Raw genomic sequence first — 27,582 nt, 5'->3', positions numbered from 1 at the left:
CCGCATTCACCCACCCATTTTTAAATGCATACGGTGCAATAATATCTAAGCTGTATGTGGTGTAATGGAAAAAACAAAGGGGATAGCGATCAGCAAAAGCATCAATACTTATCAACTCGCCGCATATTTCCGGTGCCAGCTACGTTCATGTCGTTTACAAATTGTCCGTACACCGTACTCACGTGACATGCACGCAGTTACCTAGCTAGCCTTATCACACTTCCACTTGTTCACTTCATTTTCTTCTCCACGTTACTCTTCGTTCTCTTCATTATCAACACTTGTCAATTTGCATGCATGCATGCAATGTCTCAAACTCATCTTTCTCCACTATAAATCCCCACGAACAAAATCCACTTCTCTTCGTCCCCATCAACACTTCTCCATCACAGTTCAATAATTATGGCGATTTTCACCAAATCGAAGCTTTTGTTTCTCTTCTTCTTGATCCTTTCTCTTTTCCTTGCTTCTCAATGTGATGATGAAAACCCTTGGGGCCAAGATCCGAGGCGCGAGCTCGAGAGTTGCTTAAGGCAATGCCAGGTTCAGAAAGAAAGACAAGAAAGCCCTGAACAGCAACTCCAGTGTCAGAGAAGCTGTGTTTTGCGTTATGAACGTCAACACAGGGAGAAATCTGAAGAAGTGATTGAGGACATACCGACTCATCACCGTGACCCCGAAAGAATTTACAGAGAGTGCCAGGAACGTTGTCAGAGGCAAGAACATGGACAGCAGAGACAGTGCCAACAACGTTGTGAGCAGGAGTATCGGAGAGAACAACAACAACAACATCGTGGCCACCAGACTGGAGAAGATAATCAAGGACGAGAAGGTATGGTGATTGTTATACTCGAACTATTTTATTTTATGTGAAACAGTAGAAAGAGTTTTTCTTTATTACCGTTTAGCAAATGCTTTTTAAAAGCATTTTGAGTGTTTAATTAGTGTGGCTTATCTTATTAATTCACATAGTTTTATATTAACTTTTTACATATTTTTAATTATGTAAATTTTAAAATTGGAAGTTTTATGTCCTTAGAAAAAAGTTCACAAATTTTATGCCCTTAAAAAGTAATCTTCTCCTCAATTCATGTAGCTAATTGGGTGTTACCGTTCTTCTAGGATTATACGAGCTTTACTTTGATCATAATTTAATTATATGCATTTTAAATATTTAAAATTATTAATTATTTTAACTTATATTCCTTCTGTTCGTTAGAGCGTAAAATTGGTCATTTTTTTGAAACGGACCAAAAAGATAATAGTTTCACATAAACTGAAACGGAACGGACCAAAAAGATAATAGTTTCACGTAAACTGAAACGGAACGGACCAAAAGAAAAATAGTTTCACGTAAACTGAAATGGAGGGAGTATTACTTTTGATTATAAGTTTATTATATGCATTTTACATATATTTTAAATTATTTTATTTAGCTTATATTACCTTTTAATTATAAGTTTGTTACATGCCTTTTAAATATTTTAAATTATTAATTATTTTAACTTATACTATTATTTTTTCTATTGTCTTTAAATATATAAATTTTATTTAAAAAATTATTATAATTTTGGGTCCAAAATCACCGTCAAGGCACTAGAAATCGGATTGTGTCTTAGGAAATAGTTAGTCTGTCTAGTATAAAGTGGTACCATGCATGCATGTCTCCTTTATCTTAGCATTTAGCAATAGCAACATATACATACGTGTATGCGAAAATATTAAATTTATGAGACATATTTTCTTTTTGGTCATTTCAAAAAGAATGATCACTCTCTAAATTTGCTAACAATTTAGCTTCAACTTACCCTTACCCTTAATGAGAAGCTTTTTTATAACCACACAAATACTCTGGCCCTTTTTGACTTGTTTAGGACCACAAATTTCAAAAGTCTTTCATTTTTTTTAAACTCCGTGCCTAGTCAAATAGGTTCACGTAAATTTGAATGGAGGAATAACTAACACCACAAATAAATAAATAAACTGCCTTTCTTAAATTCTTTTTTATTTATTGTTTCTTGTCTAACAGGTCGTGAACCGGAGAGGAGATTCAGAGAATGCCAACAGAGATGTCAAACACAAGAACATGGTCAACAACAGAAACAATGCCAACAACGTTGTGAGCAAGAGTACAGAAGAGAGCAAGAACAACAACGCCGCGGCCAAGGGGAGATCATAGAAGAAAATCAAGGACGAGGCCAACGCGAACCTGAGGAGAGATTTAGAGAGTGCCAACAGAGATGCCAAAGACAAGAACAGGGCCAACAACAGAGACGGTGCCAACAACGTTGTGAGCAAGAATACAGGAGAGAGCAAGAACAACAACGTGGTGGCTCGGAGGAGATCCTAGAAGAAAATCAAGGACGAGGCCAACGTGAGCCCGATAGGAGATTCAGAGAATGCCAGCAGAGGTGCCAAAGACAAGAACAAGGCCAACAACAGAGACAGTGCCAACAACGTTGCGAGCAAGAATACAGGAGAGAACAAGAACAACAACGAGGCCGCGAGGAGAGCGAAGAAAATAATCAAGGCCGTGACCCCCAAAGGAGATTCAGAGTGTGTCAGCAGAGATGTCAGCAACAGGAACAGGGACGACAACAACAGAGACGGTGCCAACAACGTTGCGAGGAAGAGTTCAGGAGAGAGCAAGAACAACAAGGACGTGGCCAGGAGACTGGAGAAGAAAGGGAGAACCCACAAAGAGAAAGAGAAGAAGAGAACAACCCCTACTTGTTTGAATCTCAGAGGTTTAGGTCACGATTCAGAGCCACGCATGGTGATTTTCGAGTCCTTCAGAAATTCACCGAAAGATCTGAACTACTCCGAGGAATAGAAAACTACCGAGTTGCAGTAATTGAATTTGAGCCTCTGTCTTTCATGCTTCCTCATCATTGTGATGCTGAAGCCATATTTGTTGTGGTTAGAGGTAATTAATTATTTCCATTTTGCTTATGTTCTTTGAGTATTAATTAAAACCAAGTGAAATGGTAATTACAGTAATGTTAACTTTCTTTTCAGGAAGAGGAACCATAAGTATAGCAGAACAGGATGAGAAGAACTCCTTCAACTTGGAGCATGGAGATGTAATCAGAGTTAATGCTGGTTCAACAATCTACATGCTCAACAGGGATAACAATGAAAGGTTCTTTGTTTACGTGCTAGCCCAGGCTGTCAATACCCCTGGCCAATTCCAGGTAATAATAGTAGTATTATATGTTGCGTGACAAAACCAAATTATTCTCAACAATTAGTTTAAATTTTGGGGCTATTGCTTATGAGTATTTCTATCTTCATTAGTTAGAATTAGTCAAATCAGGACTTGGTGTAGAAGTATTCAAGATAACAGCCTCCAAAATTTTCACTTTGAGAGGAGTTTTAAAGTAACTTCAAAAAGTTATTGGGACGGGGTATTTTATAATTGTTCAATATTTCTAGTTTCACCTTTAAAATTGGTCAACTGATATTAGATGCTACCTACAATTTGTGAATACTGATGTAGTTTATCTTGGTTCAGGAATTCTTCAGTGCTGGAGGTCAGAATCCAGAATCCTTCTACAGAGCTTTCAGCAGCGATATCCTGGAGACTGCTTTCAATGTAAGCCCGCTTAATTGATAGGAGTATTCAATTATTTAATATTTCACTCGATCATTTTTATTCTCAGAGTGTATTTTGTTTATTATTATTCATTAGACCCCAAGGGACAGGTTAGAGAGGCTATTTGGGCAACAAAAACAGGGGATAGTAATCAAAGCATCTGAAGAGCAAATTAGAGCAATAAGCGAACACGCTTCGCGCTCCACTAAGCAACAAACTAAGGGTCAGACAACAGGTCCTTTTAATCCGTTGAAAGAACGCCCATTAATCAGTAACAAATTTGGGAAGTTCTTTGAAGCATCTCCAGACAGATTTGAACAGTTGAGGGATTTGGATGCTGCTGTTGCTTTCATGAACATCAACCATGTAAGGCTTTTCATAGTTAACTAATCAAAATAATGTAATCTTTAATTACTTATCAATATCAATGTGTTTTAGCCAGTTCTAGAACGTTATTTAGACTTTTACTATTTCATCTGTTATGGTTTAGTTACCTGCAACTACCCAATAACATTCAAATTTAACAGTGTCAACCCCAAATTTTGTTTTAGTTCTTAGTGAATTGTAAGATAAAATTTGAAACATAATTGCAGGGTGGAATGGTACTACCATACTACAATACAAGGTCAACAAGGTTGGCAATGGTTGTAGAAGGAACTGGGCGTTTTGAAATGGCATGTCCTCATCTTGGTACCCAAAGCCAGAGGCAAGGGTCCCGTGGAGGAAGGAGAGAACAAGAATCAGAAGAACAAGAAGGTGGAGATGTCCATTACCAGAAAGTTCGTGGAACTTTATCAGCTGGTGATGTTTTAGTTGTCCCTGCCGGCCATCCTATTACCTTTATAGCCACTGGAGGTTCAAATCTCAGGATTGTTGGTTTCGGCGTCAATGCTCATAACAACAGAAAGAACTTCCTTGCAGGTATATCAGTTTCCTCTTATTTTACAGTATTTGTGTATTGACGTTGTGAAATTTTACGGTACTAGTGTATTTTAACATGTTGTGAGAGTGTCTAAAATTCTTTGGCTGGTTTGAAATTTTAGGACAACAAAACATATGGAGAAATGTGGACAGAGAGGCCAAGGAGATTTCATTCAATATGCCTGGAAAGGAGGTAGAAGAAATCTTGCAGAGGCAAGATCAATCTTTCTTTGTGGCAGGACCAGAACAGCGCGGCCAGCGGCAGAGGGAGAGGGGTGAAGAAGGAAGAGGACAACAGTATCTGTCTTCAATTTGGGACTTCGTTTTCTAAGTTGTAGATTTGCACGAGGCACTAGTAATGATGCAGCTGTGAGAACCGAGAGCTTTGTGAGTAAATAAATAAAGACTCTCAGAGTAGTACTGATATAACTACTACAAATAAATGTGGATGTGGGTCTTCCTTCTAAGCTAAGGTTGTAAATGTTTTTGGCTTCTTGTAGTTCTTTATCATGTGCTATGTAAGTTATGTGAAATATAAATAAAACTCCCCTTTTAACCCTAAAGAATGAGTACCTTGCTCTGAGCTCCTCGTATTCCTTTCTTTTCGGGAAAATGTGTTGGAAAATCGCGTGATTTATAGTTAGATATGTATATACTACATGGGAAAAGAAGATTTTGACTTCCGTATGGGAAAAGAAGATTTTGACTTCGGTATGGGAAAAGAAGATTTTGACTTCCTTTACGGAAGTAACAAAGTCACAAGAAGTAACTGGAAAATGAAATTACTACCTATATCAAATAGGAGCATCAACTTCAGAGCACATGAACATGGCTTCTCCAATTCAATATTAATCACCAAAATTTTGCATATAATAGTCTCCCACGGCAAACAAATCGAAGAGAGTTTGGAAACAGTTTTGTTTCTGAATGCGCAACGTTGTTTCTGGTTTTTCTGTTTAACTTTTACTAGTCCTTAAACTTTCACAACTTTCAGGAATCAAAATTAATTCTCCCTTCATTTTATATGGTACTTTTCTTTTGGGTCTCTTTAGAAAAGATTGATACTTTCTTATTTGCATCTAATAAAAATATATCATGTCATATGTTTTTACCCTTAAAAAAACATATAGCAATTAAATTTATACGCGGGTTTAAGAATATGTGAATTAATTCAATATTAGTGATTAATGACATTAGATTAAGTAAATGAAAGACGTAATAAATGGCCAAACCAACGATAAAAGTGATTCCTGGCTCGGTTAATGGCTCAATGAGGAACCTGCCTTCAGTTCCGAGCTTGTGTCTATGAAGAACTTATGGACAAAAATAAGAACTTTGAATAATAGAGAAAATAGAAGTAAATTGCCTTGGTATGCGTGTTGCAATGTCCTTGATAAATACTCCCTCCGTTTTATATTATATGAGGTAGTTTGACTCGGCACGGAGTTTAAGAAAAAAGAATAAGGCTTTTGAAACTTGTGGTCTTAAAAGCTTAAGGTGTAAAGTTTGTGGGGCCATGATATTTGTGTAGCTATAAAAGCTTCTCATTAAGGGTAAATGAGTAAAATGAAAGAGTTTAAAGTTGAATTATTTCCAAATTCAGAAGTGTGTCATTTGTTTTGAAACAGACTAAAAAGGAAAGTACCTCATTTAATATGAAATTGAGGAAGTAATAAGCCTCCCCTTTATATTTTAGGGGAGTTTTACCCTAAGTACACTCCTAAGAAAGGTAAAAATCTTCCATTTCGCTAATCACTTATTTTCTGTCGATACGTGCCAAGATTCACGATGTGATATCCGGTTGGGCACGGACATCACGGCCCTTTTGTTAGTCGTGTGCGGTTGTTTGGTAATGCTCTCTGAGGTCTTGAGGCTCGAACCGGTCCCGGGGGACGTGATCCCGAGGCCCCCGAGGGCAGGTGTGTTGCTCGAGCCCCGATACGATAGGCTCCTTGTTCTGACTCCAACTTCTTAAGGTCATGCTCCTGCTCCGTTTGCCTCATCAGGAAATCGAGGTGCTTAGTGGGCTTGATTATTTCCCCTCATTTCTCAAAGAGTAGGCTTGCCGAAACGATGGAAATGACAGATGACTCTGGTTCTTTCCTTCGTACGTTACGACAAGGGAACCAAAATGTCCCATCTGTCGCGTCATTATGACTTCGGACACATGTCACTCATCGACAGGTTGCCCCCGAATGTGAAGTGTCGGTTGTTTCCATATAAAAGCTTCCTCCTTTGTTCTATTTCTACTTTTCGACTAAATTACTACCTTCGAGCTTTCCAGCCATCATCAAACTTTCTTCAAACCTTCATATCTTCGTCCTTGTTCTTTAATTTCCATAGGAATTACTAGATTTTTCCTATATCTTCATACTCTGTTCTTTATCTCCAAAACTTTGCATTCTTTCCTCAAATTTTCAAAACACTCCCCCAGATGACAATGGCTAAAACATCGAAAATCGTTCCTCAACAAGTTGCCTCTTCATCTTCTCAAGCGGTCGCTGGTACTGAAGTGGTTGCCCTTGAAACAGTTTCCCCAGTTGTGGTTGCTAATGAATCGGCCGCTGAGTCTCCCTTGACAGTGTTCATTCCCGGGGGTCCTAGGAAGCCATTACTACTCACGTAGAGGGGTATTTAAGTGTTTACACTTATCCCTTCACACTGGGCACAATGGACCCCATCGTTCTAGTTTTGCAAGAGGTACGAGGTGTGCCTCCGCTACTTCGTGAACAAGATCGAGTCTCGTCGGTTCACGATCGACCACCTACTCCGATTATACAGTCCCTGAATGTTTCGAGGGGAACTGATCGAGCTTACTCGTCGGGTCAGCAAGGCCCCCTTCTCAAGCATCGATGAAGACCGAGAACTGAGCTGGCAGAGATGCTTCGTCCGAGTACGGGACCAGAAAGAGGTATCGGACCTAAGTCGGGAGCATACCGACTTGGTTGAAAAGGTAAAGGTCTTCAAAGTTAGAAACGAGGAACTAGTCACAGTGGCTAACGACCAAACCTCGCAGGTCCAGCAAAATATCGACCAGATTGACCAGCTTCGAAAGGAGATGGATGAGATCCAAGCTATGGCCGACGGGTGGAAGAACAAAATGGATCTGCAAGGAAACCGACCAGACAAAGCTTTCTTCGGTAGAAGTTCAACTCCGGGTAGCGAAGGAGAAGGCTGATACACGGGCTCAGCAAAATGAGGACCTCCAAGCACGACTGGGCTCGGCCATCGCTGAACAGGATGCCCTTGGTTAGGATCTCGAAACAACGAGGTCCAGGTCAGAAGCAATCTCGACTGATGCTAACGAAATAGTGGCTCAATACAAGGCCGATGTTGAAGCAAACGAGGCCACCTAAAGACTACTGCTGAGTACGTGAGGCGGCTATCCCGAAGGGAGACCCTCGAAGAAATTCATGCCAGAGGCTTCATCATATATGCCGAGATTGAGGAGGCAAATAGACTTGAGTTCGAGGCCAAGAAGCTAGCTGAACCACGAGGTGAAGAGGGCTTCGAGGGCTCTGAAGAACCCAAAGGCCCCGATGGTTCTGGTAATGAGTCGGGTTCCGGTGAACATCAGGCGTAGATGCCTTAGGATATTTTTTTGTTTTTGTATCCTGTATATATATTTTGTTGAGGCCGTTTTTGTTGGGCCTTTGTAAAGATATTCCAGAATATATAAAATTTTCTCCTTTGGAAATTTCAATTGTTTTAGCATCTTTTCATGTTCTTTATTCTTGCAAATATATTTAATGCCTTAGCATAGAATCTAATGTAGTAATAAGTCGTTTGTTTTTCGGAGGTTCAATCAGAACTTGGCCTCGATACAATTTTTTATTTGCTTGATGTGTTGAAAACTCGAAGCGACCGGAATTGTTTTGAGAATGTTTAGGTCTTCTTAGACGATGCTTTTGTCGAGGGTAACCTTTTGGCAGGTTTTGAATTTTTATTGAAGGCCTTATGATTTGATTTCGGGCTTCGGACGTCTCCAAGCTATTTCTTACCATGATCGTAGCCTTTTGGGTTTAGGCACTACCTAATAGATTTTGTGCCTCCGGGATCTGATAGCCCGAGATGCCCGAACTTATTTTGGATGATAGTCCCAGAGAGGGGATAGCCCTTGGGCTCGATAGTCCCTAAGTAGGGATGGCCCGTAGGCTCGATGCTTTGCAAGGCAAAAATATGTAATAGCAAGGCATGCTTTCTTTTATTTCTGTGTGTAAAGTACATGAACTAAAGCGAGTAAAAGCTTGTATTATGGCTACAATGTCCTATGCGGGCATGGTTCATTTAACTATTTGGCCCTTAAAATGAATCCTAACCACCAAGCCTAAGCTGTTCAAATACAAAATTCCCTTCTTTCCTTGCTAAGAAGTCTAACCCGAGGGTGATGGCCCCCCGTATTTGAGGTCGACCATTGAGTGGGCTCGGATACTATTAATGCAACCATTAACTCCAATTTTAAACCGATCTTTGAATCTATATTAGCACGATCCACTGTTGCCTCATTAAAAACCTTGCCAGAAAACCAATTTGGGACAAAATCGGTCCAAGGGAAAAAGAGTGTAATGCGTGCTTCCAGACCTAATAGTCATACTTTCCCTTGGCCATTGCCTGCAAGCGTTAGTTTGATTCATAATATTGAAAATGGGGTAACTGAAAACGTACCTTAGCAATACTATCGTCTCAAGTGTGTCACGTTTCAGTTGTTTGGTAGTTGTGCACCATTTCCTGCTTCGAGCTTATACGAGCCCTTGCCAGTAATTCCAATGACTCAATATGATCCTTCCCAGTTCGGCCCCAGCTTTCCATTGTTCGGGTTCCGGGTATGCAGTGTAACTTTCCTTATTACCAAGTCCCTAATTTTGAAGTGTTGGAGGCTGGCTCTTCGGTTGTAATACCTTTCTATTCGCTTCTTCTGGGCAGCCAACCGGACTAGGGCGGCCTCTCGCCTTTCATCTAGTAATTCTAGGCTCGTACTCCTGGCCTCACCATTTGATTCTTTGGTCGCATATCAAAACTTGAGGCTTGGTTCTCCCACTTTGACCGGTATTAATGCTTCAGCACCATAGACCAACGAAAAGGGGGTGGTTCCGATGCTGGATTTCGAAGTTGTATGATAAGCCCACTAGACCTCGGGCATAATTTCCTTCCACTTTCCTTTGTATTGGTAAGCCGTTTTCTTTAAGATTTGGAGTATGGTCTTGTTTGTGAATTCTGCTTGTCCATTCCCACTTGGGTGATAGGGGTGGATAGAATTTTTTGATCTTATGGTTTTCGAAAAATTTGCTTACCTTGCTGCCGATGAATTGCTTTCCACTATCGTACATGATCTCAGCCGGTATCCTGAACCAGCATATTATGTGGTCTCAAATAAAATCAATGACTTCTTTTTCTCGAACTTTCTCGAACACTTGAGTTCCGACCCATTTAGAAAAATAGTCAGTCATAAACAATATGAATTGAGCCTTACCAGGTGCCTATGGTAGGGGTCCAACTATGTCCATTCCCCATTTCATGAACGACCACAGGGATAATACCGAGTGTAATAGCTCCCCTGGTTGATGGATCATCGATGCATGTCCCTGACAACTATCACACCTTCTTACGAAGTATTTTGCATCCTTCTCCATATCGATCCATTAGTAGCCTGCCCTAATTATCTTCCGAACCAAAGATTCTGCCCCCAAATAGTTTCCGCGTGTACCCTCGTAAACTTTTCTAAAGATGTATTCGGTATCTCCTGGCCCCAAGCATACGGAGAGCGAGACATCGAACGTTCTTCTGTATAGAATACCTTCAGACAAGCTAAACCTGGACGCATTTGTGCGTAGAGCTCTGGATTCTTTAGGGTCCAAGGGTAGCTTCCCAGTCTTGAAGTAGTCTATGTACTTGTTTCTCCAATCCCAAGTTAAAATTAGTGAATTTATTTCGGCGTGGCCTTCTTCCGTTACCGGTTTTATGAGCTGCACGATTATTCCTGAGTTGAAGTCATCGTCATCAACCGATGACCCCAAGTTGGCCACATCTTCGGCCTCGATATTTTGATCTTGGGGTACATGCTAAAGTATCCATTCCTTGAATTGATGCAGCGCCACCTGCAATTTGTCCAAATACCTCCGCATTCATTCCTCCCTTACTTCAAAAGTTCGATTGACTTGGTTTACCATAAGGAGGGATTCGCATTTAGCTTTTATCACCTCAGCCCCAAGACCTTTGCCCGATTTGAGACCTGCAATCACGGCCTCATATTCGGCCTCATTGTTAGTCAATTTTACAGTTCGAATAGACTGCCTGATTATGTTTCCTGTAGGCGGCTTCAATTTGATGTCAAGTCCGGGCCTCTTTGTATTTGAAGCCATCCGTAAAGAGGGTCCAGATCCCCGAGGAAGTCCCCAAGTTCAATAACAATTCCTTTTCGACTTCGGGCAGCAAGGCCGGTGTAAAGTCGGCCACGAAATCTGCCAAAATTTGTGATTTGATGGTGGTTTGGGGTCAATATTTGATATTGTACCCGCTAATTTTGACGACCATTTGGTCAGCCGACCCGAGAGCTCGGGTTTATGAATAATATTCTTTAGCGGGTAAGAGGTTATGACACATATAGGGTGGCATTGACAGTATGGTTTCAACTTTCTGGAGGCGCTTAGCAAAGAGAGCGCCAATTTTTCCATGTAAGGATACCTTGTTTCGGCCTCGCCTAGAGTTCTACTAACATAATAAACAGGAAATTGTGTACCTTCCTCTTCTCGTACTAAGACTCCACTTTCCGCCACTTCGGGCACCGCTAAATAAAGGTATTGTTGTTCATCCACCTTCAGGGTATGGAGTAGGGGTGGATTCGAAAGGTATCGTTTGAGTTCTCCCAAGGCTTGCTAGCACTCCGAGGTCCAAGAGAAGTTGTTCTTCTTTTTCAGTAGTGAGAAGAATCATGGCTTTTTGCCAGAGGACCTCGATATGAACAGGCCTAGTGCGGCCATACGCTCGGTTAGCCTCTGCACAGCCTTAACATTATCCACCACGGTAATATCTTATATGGCTTTGATTTTATTAGGATTAATCTTGATCCCCCGGTTGGATACCATGAACCCCAGGAACTTTCTGGATCCGACCCCGAACGCGCATTTTTCTAGGTTGAGCTTCATATTGTATCTTCTTAATATGCTGAAGGTTTCCTGCAAATGTTTCAAATGGTCCTCTGTTTGCAAGGACTTAACTAGCATGTCGTCAATATAAACCTCCATTGATTTTTCTATTTGTTCTTCGAACATCAGGTTTACTAGGTGTTTATAAGTGGCACCGGCATTTGTTAGTCCGAACGGCATTACGTTATAATAATAGGTGCTGAAATTAATGATAAAAGAAGTTTTTTCTTGATCGCCTAGGTCCAACTGGATTTGGTTGTACCCGGAATAGGCATCAAGAAAAGCATCGATCATGCGATCGATGTTAGGCAAAGGAAAAGAGTCCTTAGGGCACGCCTTGTTTAAGTCTTTGTAATCTACATACATTCTTAACGTATTCCCCTTCTTAGGTACTACCACTACACTAGCTAATCAATATGGGTACCTGACTTCCCGAATAAAACCTATTTTAAGGAGTTTGGATACCTCGTCTTTAATGACCGCATGCTTGACTTCGGACTGAGGCCTCCTCTTTTGTTTAACCGGATAGAAATTCGGATCCAAGCTTAGCTTATGAGTGGTAATTTATGGAGGGATTCCAATCATATCAAGATGGGCCAAGTGTAACAATCTGTGTTAGCTATAAGGAATTCAATGAGTTTTTTTCTGAGCTCGGGAGTTAACCCCGTGCCCAGATATACCTCCCGATCGGGCATGTGTCCTATCAATATGACTTGCTCCAGTTCCTCGAAAGTTGATTTTGTGGCATCGGAATCATCAAGAGCGATGAACAACCTAGGGACTCCGTAGTCATCATCCTCGACTGCCTCTTACTTTTTCGGTTCGGTCGGGCTGGTATCGGTGATTGCTATTTATTTACTTCTTTCCTAATCGGCTTCGTGTTTTTGACGCCAAGAGCGCAGACATCGGAATCACTTCGTCAACCATGAACATTTATTTTGCGGCTGGCTGCTCTCCGTAAACCGTTTTGGTCCCTCCCAGTGTGGGGAACTTCAGCGCCTGGTGTAATGTCGTGGGAACCGCCCTTATGTTGTGAATCCATGGCCTTCTAAAAAGGAATTATATCTCATATCCCCTTCGATCACATAAAACTTCATTTCCTGAATGGTCCCTACGGTGTTCACCGGTAGGGTTATCTCTCCTTTAGTAGTTTTGCATTCCATGTTGAATCTGTTCAAAACCTGGACTGCGGACACTATTTGGTCTTGTAGACCCAACTACTCCACGACCCTCGATATGATGATATTGGCCGAGCTACCTGGATCAATCGACACATGTTTAAATCGACATTTATTTACAAGTATAGATATTACCTATGCGTCATTATGTGGTTGCACGATGTCTTCGACATCCTCATCGTTGAATGAAATGATCCCCTCCGGGACATAATCTCGGGTTCATTTTTCCCTTGTGATAGACACCTTGGTGCACTTTAACATTAGTCTTTGGGGGACGTCAACTTTACTGATGATCATGTTGATGCGTGCTGAGGTTCCTCTTGTTCGGTATGTTTGTTGGGTTCCCTATTCCTGAAGTGATTTTTGGCTCGATCACTCAGAAGCTCTCGGAGATGCCTGTTATTGAATAATCGGGCCACTTTTTCTCTCAATTATCGGTAGTCCTCGGTTCTATGGTCGTGAGTGACGTGGTACTTACACATTAAGTTAGGGTCTCTTTGAGTAGGGTCGGACTGCAATGCTCGAGGCCATTTGGTATCTTTGATGCGGCCGATGGCAGACACGATGCTTGCAGCATCGACACTGAAGTTGTATTCCAATAACCTTGGTGCCTCCCTGGCCCCAAGTGGCCTATCGGAAATGTTTTTGCTCATGAGTCCTCGACTACTATGGTTCCAATCGTTCCTTTTCTCGTTTCTTGCAGGGTTACGCCCATATATGTTACCCTCCGGTCCCCGTTGTACGGTTTATACCAGTCCATGTTTGGTCTCGGCTCATAATAGACAATTCTCTTGGACCTGTCATTGGTTCTAATGGGATAAACGGACCCGGAGGGGGCCCCGCTGATCGTCTTCGATCCTGATTTTTGATTGGTACTTGTTATGGACATCGGCCCAAGTTATCGTCGGTTATTCTATCAAATTTTATTTCAACTGTTGTGAAGCCAAGGAGCTTCGAGGTTTGATCCCTTGGGTGAATGCTTGAACGGCCCAATCGTCCACAATCGGAGGCAGATCTATTCATTCTATTTGAAACTTCGACACGAATACCTTGAGCATCTCGTTATCTCTTTATTTTACCTTGAAAAGGTCTGATTTTCTGGTCTCGACCTTGATGGCCCTGACATGTGCCTTTACGAAGGCATCTGCAAGCGTAGCAAACAAATCAATAGAATTAGAGGGTAAGTTCTGATACCATATCATTGCTCCTTTTGATAGGGTTTCTCCGAACTTTTTCAGCAAAACTAACTCAATTTCATAAAACTTCTAAGTTGTTCCCTTTGATGGCGGACGTGTAGGAGGTGACATGTTCGTTTGGATCCGTGGTTCTATTATATTTCGGAATTTCGGGCATACGGAACTTCTTCAAGATCGGCTTTGGTGCTGCACTCGGGGGGAAAGGCTTTTGGACAAATTTCTTGGAGTCCAGCCCTTTCAATACCGGGGGCGCTCCAGGAATTTGATCAACTCTAGAGTTATATGTCTCCACCTTTTTGTCGTTGGCCTCAATTTTTTCCCCTGGATTCCACCCGCTTTGTCAGTTCCTTAATCATCTTAATGGTTTTGGGGTTAGTTCCAGGCCCAGCCTCTCCGTGATATCTGGTTGGGCACGGACATCGCGTCCCTTTATTAGTCGTGTGCGGTGGTCTTCTGTAATTTTGCAATTGATTTTGAAGTTGTCAATAAATACTTTAGCCTCGTTATGTTTCACCTGTCACTGGCTCACCAACCAAATAGTTTAACACTTACAATAAGTATTAAGGTTTAATGGACATCGTGTAGTGTTCTCCTTGATGTATATATTCATCGACATGTAAGGCTAACTCCATCTGAGTCATCATGTCTTGTTTGAATAAAGTCTGATGTTTGAGTAGCGGTAAATTCAAAACATAGAATATATGTATTTCTATCATATTTATTGTGTTCTAGTTTAAATCTATCACTACTCACTAACGCATAAATATTAGCGAGTTAAAACTTGAATATAACAAGAAAGAAAAGACAATTAGTTCTTTAATTAATTCTCTGCATGCACCCACCCATTTAATGATGTCTTGGTTGAACGCGCAGTGGTGGATTTAGAGGGTAGCCTGCGGGTTCTGGGGAACCCAGTAACTTTTGCACGGTCCTTGTATATGTATTAAAAAATTCATTAAATATTCATAAATATTTGATTGTGAACCCAATTGGTAATGTGAAATCGTTGTAGAAACCATAAACTTCAAAGTCTGAATCCGCCTCTGCGAACGCGGTACAAAGAATCGAACAAGGGGTATAGCAATGAGCAGTAGCATCAGTAGTTAGTACTTCCCCCCTCCCTCCCAATTTCAATCTCAGGAGTTTAAAAAAGAAAAAAAAACTTTATTATGGTTTAAAAAGAATTATAAGGGCTTGTTTTTTTCTCTCTCGGTGCATCTTAGCTTAACCTGCACCAGCCATGGGCAAGAGAGCTCGCATCTCATCCCAGAAGGCTCTAATGGCCAAGGAAGCATCCACATCATATGAAATTGCTCAGCGAGGGCAGAAATCAAGCAATGGTAGCGAGGAATTAGCAAGGAAAACTCAGTCAAGTCTAAAACCCAATGAAACAGTAACCCTAAATAGTGAAACAAAGAAATCTCAGCAGATCGAAGCACAACGAGTATCGTCTGAAGTGTTACAAGCTTCACCAAGTAAGGATCAAGCAGCACCAACTAGTAGTGGCAAAAAATCATGGGCAAATGAGGTTGAAGAGAAGCTGGAAACATAGATGAAGCAAGGATCAATTTGGGATGACTTCGACATAGAAAAATTTCAAATGCTGGTTATAAATTGGAATATGTAGCACCTAAAACACATGGTGAGTCCTCAATAGTAGAAATTGAATTGGATGATATTAGTTCTGAAATTGATTACTGGGGAAAAGAAGTAGTATATTATGTGTTAGGGGCACATCCCATATTCACAGTAATACAGGGGTACATCAAACGTTTGTGGGGGAAATATGGCATGGACATAATCGCTATGCTAAAAAATGGAGTGATAATTGTTGGATTTGAGACAGAGGTAGGGAAGCAAGAGGTGATTCGGGGTGGTATTTACCATTTTGATAACAAACCATTCATTGTAAAGGCTTGGACACCTTAATTGGAGTTCACTAGAGAGGAATTTCAAGCAGCTCCAATTTTGGATTAAGTTTCCTAGATTGAACTTCAAATATTGGAGTAACAAAGGTTTGAGCAAGATAGGCAGCTTAGTGGGAAAACCTATTATGGTGGACCAAAATATAGAAAAGAGGAATGGATTGAATTTTGCAAGGTTACTAGTTGAGGTAGGAATGAATGCAAAGTTTCCAGATGTAGTTCTTTTTAGGAATAAAAGAGGCAAGTTAATTGAACAAAAAGTCAACTATGACTGGAAGCCAATTCTGTGTGATCATTGCTCTAAATATGGGCATGCAGAGGAAGTGTGTAGGAACAAGAAGAAACTAGCAATGGCAAATGCAGAACAACAGAAGGAGATGAACATTATGGCACAAACAGAACCTAAGAGTAAGGAACAAATTCAGGTAAACTCTGAACAAAGGAAGGAGACAACAAGTACTAGAGCTGATGGTAATAGAGTGCAAATGGTAGGGAGACAATAAGGAAAGCAAAATCAAGGAGATATTACAAGCTGGCAAACCCCATCAAGAGTAGGAAAGCCACAACAGAAGCAGCAACAACAAGTTGAGAATTCAAACTCTTTTCAAGTCCTGCATAGTAAAGAGGTCAACATAACAAATAAGGGAGGCCAAAACAATCACTCCCTTGGGGATGGTTAATATGTTAAATTGGAATGTTACGGGGCTTAATGACCCTAATAAGCAAAAAGGGTGAAACTCATTTGCAATGAGGAACGAGTGGGGTTGGTTGGTCTACTAGAAACCAAGATAAAAAGCAACATAATTGAGAAGCTAGCAAATAATATATTTGTGGGATGGAAGTACCTTACAAACCTAGAGTACCATTATAATGGTAGAATTTAGATTACTTTGAGACTTGATTACTACAAGGTCATTCCTAGGAGTATGTCAGCTCAAGTAATCAACTATAAAGTTCATTACATTCCTCTTCAAATGACATTTGAGTTGTCTTATGTCTATGCTTTAAATACTAGAAAAGATAAGAAGGAACTATGGGATAAGTTAGTGTCTCATAGCAGGAAATGTACAAGGCCTTGGATGGTTTTATGGAATTTTAACTCAGTCCTCAAATCAGAAGACAAAATAAGAAGAAACCCTGTGACCTGAGTAGAAGTGAAAGATTTCCATAACTGTATAGTAGAATGTGGCTTATTGGAGTTACTAGCACAAGGCAATAGGTACACATGGAATGACAAACATGAAGAAGATTGATTGGTTGTTCATAAATAGGGAATGACCAAATGTAATGCCATCATGTAGGGCCATATTTCTCCCAGAAGGAATCAGTGACCACTGTCATGCAAAATTGTCACTGGTAGAGGTAAGAAGTAAGTTCAGAAAATCATTTTAGTTTTTGTAACATATGGGTTCAACATCTACAATTTAATACAATAGTAAGAGAAGGGTGGGCTGACAGTATTGAGGGCCGCAAAATGTATCAAGTAGCAAAAACGTTGAAACTACTTAAGAAGAATTTGAAGGTTTTGAAGTCACAATATTCTCATGATATTGTGAGAGAAGCAGAAGAAGATATGAAGTTGCTTAACAAAAGTAGGTTGAAACTCCAAAGGGATCCTTCAAATAAAGAGGTTCAGCAGTCTTCACATTTGGCAGAAATGTACCCACAACAGAGAAGTAAAGCTACATGGATTAAGTTAGGAGATGATAACACACGATATTTCTACTCAATTATAAAGCATAGGAAGCTGAAACAATCCACAACACAACTTAAAGATGATGCAGGCACATGGCAAACTGATCCAGGGGCTATTGCAAACTTGTTTGTGGATTACTATTCTGAAATATTAGGAAGAAAGCCTACTTCTAGAGTGTAAGCTTTTACTAGCATTCTAAAAAATGGCCCTACTTTGTCAAATGCTCAATAGCTGGAGTTACTAAGGCTAGTTGTGGATAAGGAATTTAAAGAGGCAATGTTCCATATTGACAGCAACAACATATTGGCAACAACAAGAGTACAGGTTCAGATGGCTTTAGGAGTGGTTTCTATAAGGCTGCTTGGCATATAGTGGGGTAGGATATCACAGAGGCAGTAATAAAATTTTTTCACAATGGAAAGTTCTTCAATCAACTCAACTCAACAATCATAGCTCTTATCCCAAAGGTGGACAACCCAGAATTTGCTAGCCAATACAGACCAATATCATGTTGCAATACTTTACAAGTGCATTTCCAAATTTATATGCAACAGACTAAAGGCAGCAGTTGATCACTTAGTAGCAGAGAACCAGTCTGCATTTGTACAGGGGAGGTCCATGCTGCACAATGTCTTAATCTGTCACGACATTTTAAGACATTATAACTGGAAAACAACTCCAAGATGTCTTATGAAGATTGATCTCAGAAAGGCCTATGACATGGTGAGTTGGGAGTTCCTAGAAGAAGCTCTGAGTGAATTTGGGTTCCCAGACAAATTTACTCAGTGGATTATAGTGTGTGTGTGTCTACTACAATAATTTTAGTTGAAGTCAATGGAGAAAGTCATGGATATTTTGCTGGGAAGAGATGGCTTAGGCAGTATGATTCTATCTCTCCTCTTCTATTTGTGCTTGTTATGGAATACTTATCAAGGATGTTGAAGACAGTTAGTAGACTTCCTAATTTCAAATATCATCCCATGTGTAAAACACTAAAGCTGACTCATCTCATATTTTGCGGATGATCTGATGAACTTTTGTAAAGGAAATGAAAGCTCAGTTAAAAGGATTGTGGAGGCAATAAATTACTATAGCAATGTAACAGGGTTGAAATCAAATATGGACAAGTCTAGTATCTTCATAGCTGGTGTGGATGATAATACTAAGAAGAAGTTGCTTGAAATAACTGGTTTTGTGCTAGGTACTCTTCCCATAAGATACCTTAGACTTCCCCTCTCCCCAAAGAAATGGAATAAGATTGACTGTCATATGCTGGTAGAGAAAATCACTCAAAGGATCAGAGTTACCTACTCAAGGCTTCTATGCAGACTGCAAATTATTAATGCAGTGTTGTTTTTCATCCATAGCTTCTGGGGCACAGTGTTCATATTACCTCAAAGTATACTCAAGGAGGTTGACAGAATATGCAGAGAATATCTCTGGGATAGCTCAGAGGAGATAAAGAAACTATCCTTAGTTTCTGGGAAAAGATCTGTTATCCTAAGAAGCTAGGAGGATTGAATGTTAAGAGTTGCAGAAACTGAAATATGGCATCAGTGGATAAGTTGTTATGGCAGCTGATTAAATGCAAATAAGCCTTATGGGTGAAATGGGTACTTCGGGTGTACATGAGAGCAGAAACAAATATATGAAACCATCAGCCCCGATAGATAGTATTTGGTGCTAAAGAAACATTAATGGTCTGAAAATCAAAATGCAGAGCTGTTATGAGCAAAATAATTACAAGCTTACTAGAATTGGTGACTACTCCATTACCAGTAGTTATCTTTCTCTCATTGGTGAACATCCTAAGTTGAAGATAGCTAATCTGATATGGACCTCAATAGCTCAACCTAAGCAAAGGTTTATAGTGTGGTTGGCAATGCATGGAAGGCTACTCACAAAGGAGAGATTACTCAAGTTGCAAGTTCCAGTGGAGGATAGCAGGTGTTGTTTATGTAATACTCACATGACTGAAACTAACATACACTTATTTGTGGAGTGTACATAGATCACAGCTCTAAGGCAAGACGTAAATCAATGGAAAGACATCAAGATACCAGTAGGGAATATAACAAAGTCTTTGGATAGTATAAACAGGAAATATTGGAAGGTCTATACGAATGAATTGGAAGCTGCTATCAATGGGGTTGTGATTTACCACACACGGCGTGCAAGAAACTAGAAGATTTTAAGAGGTATTAATGTACATAAAGAGGATGTAGTACAACAGATAAAGCAGGAGATCATAGAAAGAATATAGGTTACGAGGAATGCACATAGAGCACGTAGATGTAGGAATTTAGTACAGCAAATCCTATGTAATTAGAGTACAGTGTAGCTATTTTTCTGTTTTGTTGGAGGCCAAATTTCTGATACAAAAAGGAGGTGCTCTTTAATTATAATGATTTTTTTTTGGAGTTAATAGTAAATTGACAATAATTACCAAAAAAACTGTAAGTATTTGTGTGACCGTAAGTTCATTCATAAAGAAAAGGCATTATTTTAAATAAAAATCTAACATTAAAAAAATATTATGTAAATTGAGACAGATTAAATACTATTTATTTATATCCAATTATGTCAACAGGTTAATAGCCTGTTTGGCCAAGCTTCTAAAATCAGCTTATTTTGACTTTCAAAAAATACTTTTGGAGAGAAGCAGTTTGTGTTTGATTACTTAATTTGAAAAGTACTTTTAAGTAGCAATTAGTGTTTGACCAAGCTTTAAAAAGTGCTTATAGTGTTTTTCTTCAAAAGTGCTTTTGAAAAGAAATTGTTTTTTTCTGCTTCTCAAAAACTGCTTCTGTTTTTTTTTTAAATTCTTTTTTTTCCCTCCAAAAACTTGACCAATTACCTTAATTAAAAAAAAAAATATTTTGGGTGAAAAGAAGTTTTGACAAACACCTTAATTTTGAAGAAAAAAATTGACCAAAAAAATAGTTATCCCGCCTAAAAAGAAACTTGGTGTTATATATCTAGTCCTTTACAAAATTGTCCCAACAGTGTACCCCATGTGACATGGGCTAGCCTTATATATCACAGTTACACCTCTCCTCGTTAGTGTTCAATTCAACACTTGTCAATCTGCATGCTTGCAGGGTTTCAAACTCATGAAAAATTCCCACTCTAAATCAAAGATCTCTTCATCAAAACTTCCGAATAAGCTTCCATCGCAGTTCAATATTCGTAACTATGGCAATTTTCAGTAAACCAAAGCTCTTATTTCTCTTCTTCTTGATCCTCTCCATCTTTCTTGCTTCTCAATGTGATGAAGCAGAGAACAATCCCTACTTATTTAAGTCTCATAGGTTCAGATCTCGATTTACATCAAAACATGGTGAATTTCGAGTCCTTGAGAAATTCACTGAAAGATCTGAACTTCTTGGAGGACTAGAGAAGTATAGAGTTGCAGTCCTTGAATTTGAACCTCTGTCTTTCATGCTTCCTCATCACTGTGATGCTGAAGTCATATTTTTTGTTGTTAGAGGTAAGTCCCTTTTGCTTATATATTTGCTCGTGGGTGGTTCATACTAAAACGACTAAGAGAAACTCTGTGAATTACTAACCTAGCGTTTGGCCATAGATTCCCAACTTTGTTTAGAAAAATATGATTTGGGTGAAGTTTGGTTTGGAGATGAAAATGTGTTTGACATCTGTTTTCAAAACATAGTTCCCAAATTTATTTTGGAAAAACATGAAATATAATTTATATCCACAAGTTCTAAAAACTATCACAAATATCCAACAGTACCATTATCAATAACATTCATTATATTATCGCAAATCATAGTTCTGAACATAAATAAATTTGGTACAAAATAATTATTTTTATAGTGAACTATATGATATACTATCAGATGACCGAGAAGACGAAGCAATACTGCTACAAAATAATAAATGGTGGGCTCTTTTATAAAATACAAAAGTTTGGGGCAATTTTTAAAAAATGTAATAGTGATTATTTTGGCCCAAAACTAGCTAGTGAGCCTTCGGGTTTCGGGATTTTGCCAAATGTAGGCAAAATCTATGGCCAAATATATGTTTATCAAATAAAATCCAAATTTATTTTGACAAAATCTATGGTCAAACGGGTCCTAAGTAATTGTCCTTCTTTAATTTCTTTTCAGGAAGAGGAACCATAAGTATAGCAGAACAGGATGAGCAGAACTCCTTCAACTTGGAGCATGGAGATGTAATCAGAGTTAATGCTGGTTCAACAATCTACATGATCAACAGGGATAACAATGAAAGGTTCTTTGTTTACGTGCTAGCCAAGACAGTTAATATTCCTGGCCAGTTTCAGGTAACCATATTCCCTCCTATTTCAATTGATATGGCTTAATTTGATCTAACACAGAGTTTAGAGGTAGATGAAAACTTTTGAAACTTATGGTATTAAGTCATAATTGAAAGTAGGGGGGAGGGGGTGAATTGTTTATTTTTAAACTTAATAGCTATGAGTTGATTAGTTTTGCGATTAGTCGACTAGATATAAGAACTTGATACTAGTAAAGACAAAATTTAAGATGCAAAAATTAAATGCAGGAATTAAAAACACCGGAGTTTTTATACTGGTTCGGATTCAATGTGAATCCTAGTCTAGTCCCCTTGGGTTGCAAGGGAGTTCTTTTTCAGTGAATGAGTTTCTTCGAGTACACAGAGCATGGTGTGATCTACACCGATAGCTTAGTTCCTATGTTACTCGTTTCTTTTAATACAATGCCTCTAGTGTTGTTCTCTCTTTCTTCTCTAACTTGTTACACATCAGATCTAGTAGAGCTACAATGTTTGTTTGCAGTAGAATAAAGAGGGGGTATTTGGTTCGATCAAAGTATATGACTCTAGGGTACAGATACAAGTTTAAATACTTTGAGAGAGGCTTGGTTTCCGGAGAGATTTGCCAACCCAAGAGATTTGATCCTTGGAAAGAAATTGATTCTTTCCAAGAATAAGGTTATACAACAACGGCTATGTTTGACGAGAGACTTGAATGATTTTCTATATATGTTTCCCAAAATCTTGCTCCTTCTAGATTGGGATACGCTTGATTCCTTAAGTCTAGGTTTGATTGATTCCGTCTTGGCTTTGATTGATTTCTTTAATCTCGGATTGCTTTCCTTAATTCTTTCCATCTCGTAGCTGTCCATTGATTTCTTGATCTTTTCTAATCTCGGATTGCTTTCCTTAATTTTCCTGATTGATTGCTTCAAGCTCGTAGCTAACCATTGATTCCTTGATCTTCTCTCCTTGATCTTCTCTGATTGATTCCTTCAATCTTTGAATGCTATCCATGAGTTCCTGCACATAGAACAGATATATTATTTGCATCATTAAAATCAGATCTAACAATAATATGTATACTTTTTTTCTTATAATTTGTGATTTTAAATATATCTTAATATTCATGTGGTTATAAGCTTGCATGAACGGTAGAATAGAAAGTTCAAACTAAAATTGTTTAAAATTTGAAATGTGTTCCTTTTTTGAAAAAAATCTAATAAAGAGAGTGTGTCATTCTTTTGGATTGGAGGGAGTAGAGTTGAAGATAATAGGCCCCAAAAAATTTTCTCTCACTTGGGAGATTATTTTATTCAACCTTTTAAATTTGGGAGGGAATATTTTTAAAATTGTTTAATATTTCTAATTCTTGACCTGCAAAATTGGTCAAATGAGACTTCATACAAAATACCGTCAATTTGGGACAGTGTAGTATAAGATGTTTTTGGATACTAATTTAATATCTTAATTCAGGAATACTTTAGTGGTGGAGGTGAAAATCCAGAATCCTTCTACAGAGCTTTCAGCAGTGAGATTCTGGAGACTGCTTTCAATGTAAGCCAGCTGCTTAATTCAGCAAAAGAATTACTCCTCTTTAATTCAGTTTATTTTGTTCCCTTTACTTGTGTTTGCTTATTATTATTCATTAGACCTCAATTGACACGATAGAGGGGCTATTGGGACAACAAAGAAAGGGAATATTTGTCAAAGCCTCTGAAGAGCAAATTAGAGCAATAAGCGAACACGCTTCACTCTCCACTAAGCAACAAACTAGAGGTCCTTTCAATCTATTGAATGAACGCCCATTACTTGGAAACAAATTTGGACACTACTTTGAAGCAACCCCAGAGAGATTCGAACAGTTGAGGGATTTGGATGCTGCTGCTGGTATCATGAACATCAACCAAGTAAGCTGACTTTTCAATTTAAATAGTTTTCAGAGATGACCTTGCATTGGATTTTGCTTCGTAACACTAACATCCCTAGCAAAGGCGGATCCAGGATTTCAAGAGGATGTTTGCACTGTTGTAAGGAGGTGCATCTAGAATTTACATTTGACGGGTTTAACTTTATTCTCTCACCATGAACCCACTACAGTTTTGAAATTATAGGTTCAAAATTATATTCTTTTTTAAATTTTAGTGATGTTCACATATATTTATGCTTCAGGCGCTGAAAACAAGACCATTCGTAATGAGATTTGTACGGCCAATTTCACTTGTAAAGGTGCACCTAATAATAATTACACCATAAGAGTCTTTGAGCATGGGTGCGCACACATATGTTTATAAGTAATTTTGAAGAAATATAACAATATTATACATGGTTTAGGGAAAGGAGTATGGGTTCACGTGAACCCATATCCCTCAAGCTGGATATGCTTTTGATCCCTAGTGTTACGAAATGGACCTATACTGAATGGAGCGATATGTACGATGAAGATTTATATAGCTGGAGCGATATGGACGATGAAGATTTATATAGCCGAACCTTACTTTTGAACGTTCTAGAATTAATTTTGCAGGGGGGAATGTTATTGCCAGTCTACTGTACAAGGACAACATGGTTTGTCATGGTTGTAGAAGGAAATGGGCGCTTTGAAATGGCATGCCCTCATCTTAGTAGCCAAAGCCAAAGCCAGAGACAGGGGCGCCACTACCAGAAAGTCCAAGGTTCTCTATCAGTTGGTGATGTTATGATAATTCGTGCAGGCCATCCTATTACCGTTATAGCCACCGGGGATTCAGAGCTCAGAATGGTTGGTATTGGATTCAATGCTCATAACAACAGAATGAACTTCCTTGCAGGTATGGTGTTAGTTTCCTCATTTAATTTTTTTATTACTTGTCATAGTCGGAACATCTTAATTATTTTTCATTGTACTAATTCCACTTTCTATAAACATATACGTGTAATTATTTACATTATAACTCTCTTTTAAATTCTTGCTGGTTTGAAATTTAAGGTCGACAAAGCATATGGAGAAATGTAGACAGAGAAGCAAAAGAAGTGTCATTCAACATGCCAGCAAGGGAGGTGGAAGAAATCTTGCAGAAGCAAGATCAGTCCTATTTTGTGGCAGGACCAGAGCAGCGACAGCAACAGATGAGGGAAGAAAGAACAAGGGGACAACAATATGTTTCTTCAAGTTTGGACTTTGTTTTCTAAGTTGTAGACAGCACGAGGCACCTTTGGCTAAGGTAAATCCGCCCCCTTAGCGCGAGGCAGCAAGAATGAAGTGAGAACTTTGTCTTTGTTGGTAGATGTACTTAAAATAAATGGGCGTCTTCTGTGGCATAGCGTTATCGGCGTCTTCTAATAACTTCTCGAGTGCAATGTAACTTTTGTAACATAAATAAATTTCCTCCTTCTAACACAAAAGATGGAGAGAACCTTGCGCTGAGCTCCTCGTATCCTCTTCTTTCTGTGAAGAAAATTGCATTTATTATCTCAGTCTTATCCCAAAATCTTCAAGGACTTGAGATTTAAAGTTAGAAATGTAGCCTACTAAAAATGTGGGAACATGGAATTACTATCATTTTCCTAAGTAATTAAGTAGCAAGTCAGCGCAACTGGAAAATGAATATATAAACTGATTATTTAATGGGCAGAATAGCCTAAATGACACTTATACTTGTGCCACTTTGTCATGCCGGTCCTCAAACTTAGCAGTTTGCCAATTGAACACTTACACTCGTTCAAATCGTGTATAATAAACGCTTATGACATGAGCTACCCATATGTGTAATACAATCTCCTACATGTAGGACGCCACGTCATTACTAGTGCCACATAGGAAAATAAACTATTTGAAAAATAGGACTGGCCACTCTACACAAATACCGAACCCATAGAAAAGAGATACAGTAGTAGGTTCTTTCTTCTAAACCTGAATATACCCAGAAGCTTCAAGCGAGCTTTAATGGAGTCTCTGCTTGTCCCTCCAGTTTTGATCCTCAAACACAAATGTTTATCACATTTTCAAGTCTAAATTTCAATACCCAGCTGAGTTTTAGTACTAACAATTTGAGGTTTCAAATCAATAGATTCGTTCTTCACAAGACCAACAATGGAATTTCGAAAATTCTCAACAAACAAGCCTTTGAGTCTCCTCCCCAAAATTCGATTAAAGATCCAAATAGCGAAACACAACAACAATAATCAAAACAGATCCATTCGTCACCCTAAAGAGTCATCAAAAACAGACCACCCTTTACCTACAAAGCTTCTTCACAATCAACACTCCACCGTTGTACCACCAATCAACCACTAGAAAAAGAATTTGCCATAAAAAATGACTACCCAAAAGACCAACATCACCCAAAACAATCTGAAATTTTGCTACATGAAAACGATCGAAAATAGGTTTCACAAGCAATCTTCTTTCACTATTTCTATTTCTTTTCTTTGCAAAGACTATCTTCCAAAGTAAGGGAATGGGGATGTGAGAAAAAAATTCCCCAAAAATTGCTGCTAATTTAATAGAGGTTTTGGATCTGTGGTGGATGCAGTGAAGGGAAGGGCTGTGTTATTGGGGGTGTTGGGTTAAAATGGGGAAGAGGAGTAACATGGAGAAGGGAGGGGGGGTTGGTGGGCTGCAGAACTAAGAGAAGTAGAGACGCCATTAAAGAGCTTAGGCACCTTCATTCTTTCTTTTTCTAATTTGATTTTTGTATTTTTCTTTTCTTTTTATTTTTTTCCTTATTTTAATCATTAAATTTTTATGTCCACGCTCCTTATACGCGTGAAATACACGTATGTTATCCACTTCAGCAATTAAATTGCCACGTAGACTTGGTCAATGGTCTGAGGGGTTTAAAATATCGATTTTGAACAACTGTGTCTGGACGAAACTTTATCAAGTATAGGGACCAGGATACAAACACGAACAAGTACAAGTGTATACCAGACTATTCTGCCTATTAAATGGGAGCAAGTTTAACGTACATGACTTCTCCATTTTTTATCCCAAAAATTAGCATTTACTAATAGTCTCCAAAGGCAAACAAATCGAAGAGAGTCTTGAAACAGTTTGGTTTCTGAATTCAAGAGATTCACAATGGCCAAGTGCGCAACCTTAGTTCTTGTTTTTCTAGCATATCTTTCAGGCTTTCACATCATCGAGAAATTCAATCTAAAGTACTCCTGCTACACTTTAAGATAAATTTTCCCGTTGTTAATTGGCATTATTTTTCATTTGAAGGATTTTTTTTTAATTTAACTTTTTTATATTGTCAAAGAATTATTACACTACTAATGTATTTTATCGGGTTATAACGAGTAATCTGTCTTATTTTTTAGGTTGATGATTTTAATTTTTAAGAATGCTTTTTTGTAATTTTCTTTTAGGTGACTTGAAGGTAATAAAAAGTTTTTACAATATTGTTAGTGTATTAAGTTTAACACTTTTTTAAAACCCTGTTTTGATAGTGGAAAGTATGCTTACGCCAACAGATGCTTGCTACTTAGACAGTATACCAGGTGGTTGCCCTGATAAAAATGCATGCTATGAAACTTGTAGACCATGCTACAGAGGCATTGGGCTAGTGTATACTTATTGTGTAGCACCTGGTGGAGGAATTTATTGGTGGAGATGCCGTTGTGATTTCATGAAGGGAGCACCTTGTCCACCAGTTGGACCCCCTACT

At 38.9% G+C, this 27,582-nt stretch overlaps 3 protein-coding genes across 3 annotated transcripts; all 3 read left to right on the top strand.

The window, feature by feature from the left end:
• The first annotated feature begins 297 nt into the window (after positions 1-297).
• Positions 298-5,071, top strand: LOC104221713 (vicilin Jug r 2.0101-like). The gene is made up of 7 exons (XM_009772834.2): positions 298-832; positions 2,030-2,926; positions 3,019-3,194; positions 3,515-3,595; positions 3,692-3,961; positions 4,189-4,516; positions 4,639-5,071. Exons 1-7 carry the CDS (start codon positions 403-405, stop codon positions 4,845-4,847), a joined length of 2,391 nt encoding a protein of 796 aa, XP_009771136.1. The 5' UTR covers positions 298-402; the 3' UTR covers positions 4,848-5,071.
• Positions 5,072-17,431: 12,360 nt separating this feature from the next.
• On the top strand, positions 17,432-19,165 carry LOC138871796 (uncharacterized). The gene is made up of 4 exons (XM_070149698.1): positions 17,432-17,829; positions 18,208-18,376; positions 18,479-18,533; positions 18,699-19,165. Exons 1-4 carry the CDS (start codon positions 17,432-17,434, stop codon positions 19,163-19,165), a joined length of 1,089 nt encoding a protein of 362 aa, XP_070005799.1.
• A 1,568-nt stretch (positions 19,166-20,733) lies between these two features.
• On the top strand, positions 20,734-25,337 carry LOC104221712 (vicilin Cor a 11.0101). The gene is made up of 6 exons (XM_009772833.2): positions 20,734-21,143; positions 21,784-21,959; positions 23,408-23,488; positions 23,584-23,841; positions 24,459-24,741; positions 24,900-25,337. Exons 1-6 carry the CDS (start codon positions 20,849-20,851, stop codon positions 25,100-25,102), a joined length of 1,296 nt encoding a protein of 431 aa, XP_009771135.1. The 5' UTR covers positions 20,734-20,848; the 3' UTR covers positions 25,103-25,337.
• The last annotated feature ends 2,245 nt before the right edge of the window (positions 25,338-27,582 follow it).

Source organism: Nicotiana sylvestris, chromosome 1 (assembly GCF_000393655.2).
Source record: "Nicotiana sylvestris chromosome 1, ASM39365v2, whole genome shotgun sequence".
NCBI lineage: Eukaryota > Viridiplantae > Streptophyta > Magnoliopsida > Solanales > Solanaceae > Nicotiana > Nicotiana sylvestris.
This window is presented reverse-complemented; position numbering and strand designations above follow the sequence as displayed.

Coding starts and splice junctions, on each gene's coding strand:
- LOC104221713 (XM_009772834.2), top strand. CDS start 403: ATGGCGATTTTCACCAAATCGAAGCTTTTGTTTCTCTTCTTCTTGATC. Junction 833..2,029: donor AGATAATCAAGGACGAGAAG/GTATGGTGATTG, acceptor CTTGTCTAACAG/GTCGTGAACCGGAGAGGAGA. Junction 4,517..4,638: donor CAGAAAGAACTTCCTTGCAG/GTATATCAGTTT, acceptor TTGAAATTTTAG/GACAACAAAACATATGGAGA.
- LOC138871796 (XM_070149698.1), top strand. CDS start 17,432: ATGTATCAAGTAGCAAAAACGTTGAAACTACTTAAGAAGAATTTGAAG. Junction 17,830..18,207: donor AGAAAGCCTACTTCTAGAGT/GTAAGCTTTTAC, acceptor TATATGCAACAG/ACTAAAGGCAGCAGTTGATC. Junction 18,534..18,698: donor GGGAAGAGATGGCTTAGGCA/GTATGATTCTAT, acceptor ACTTTTGTAAAG/GAAATGAAAGCTCAGTTAAA.
- LOC104221712 (XM_009772833.2), top strand. CDS start 20,849: ATGGCAATTTTCAGTAAACCAAAGCTCTTATTTCTCTTCTTCTTGATC. Junction 21,144..21,783: donor CATATTTTTTGTTGTTAGAG/GTAAGTCCCTTT, acceptor ATTTCTTTTCAG/GAAGAGGAACCATAAGTATA. Junction 23,489..23,583: donor TTCTGGAGACTGCTTTCAAT/GTAAGCCAGCTG, acceptor ATTATTCATTAG/ACCTCAATTGACACGATAGA.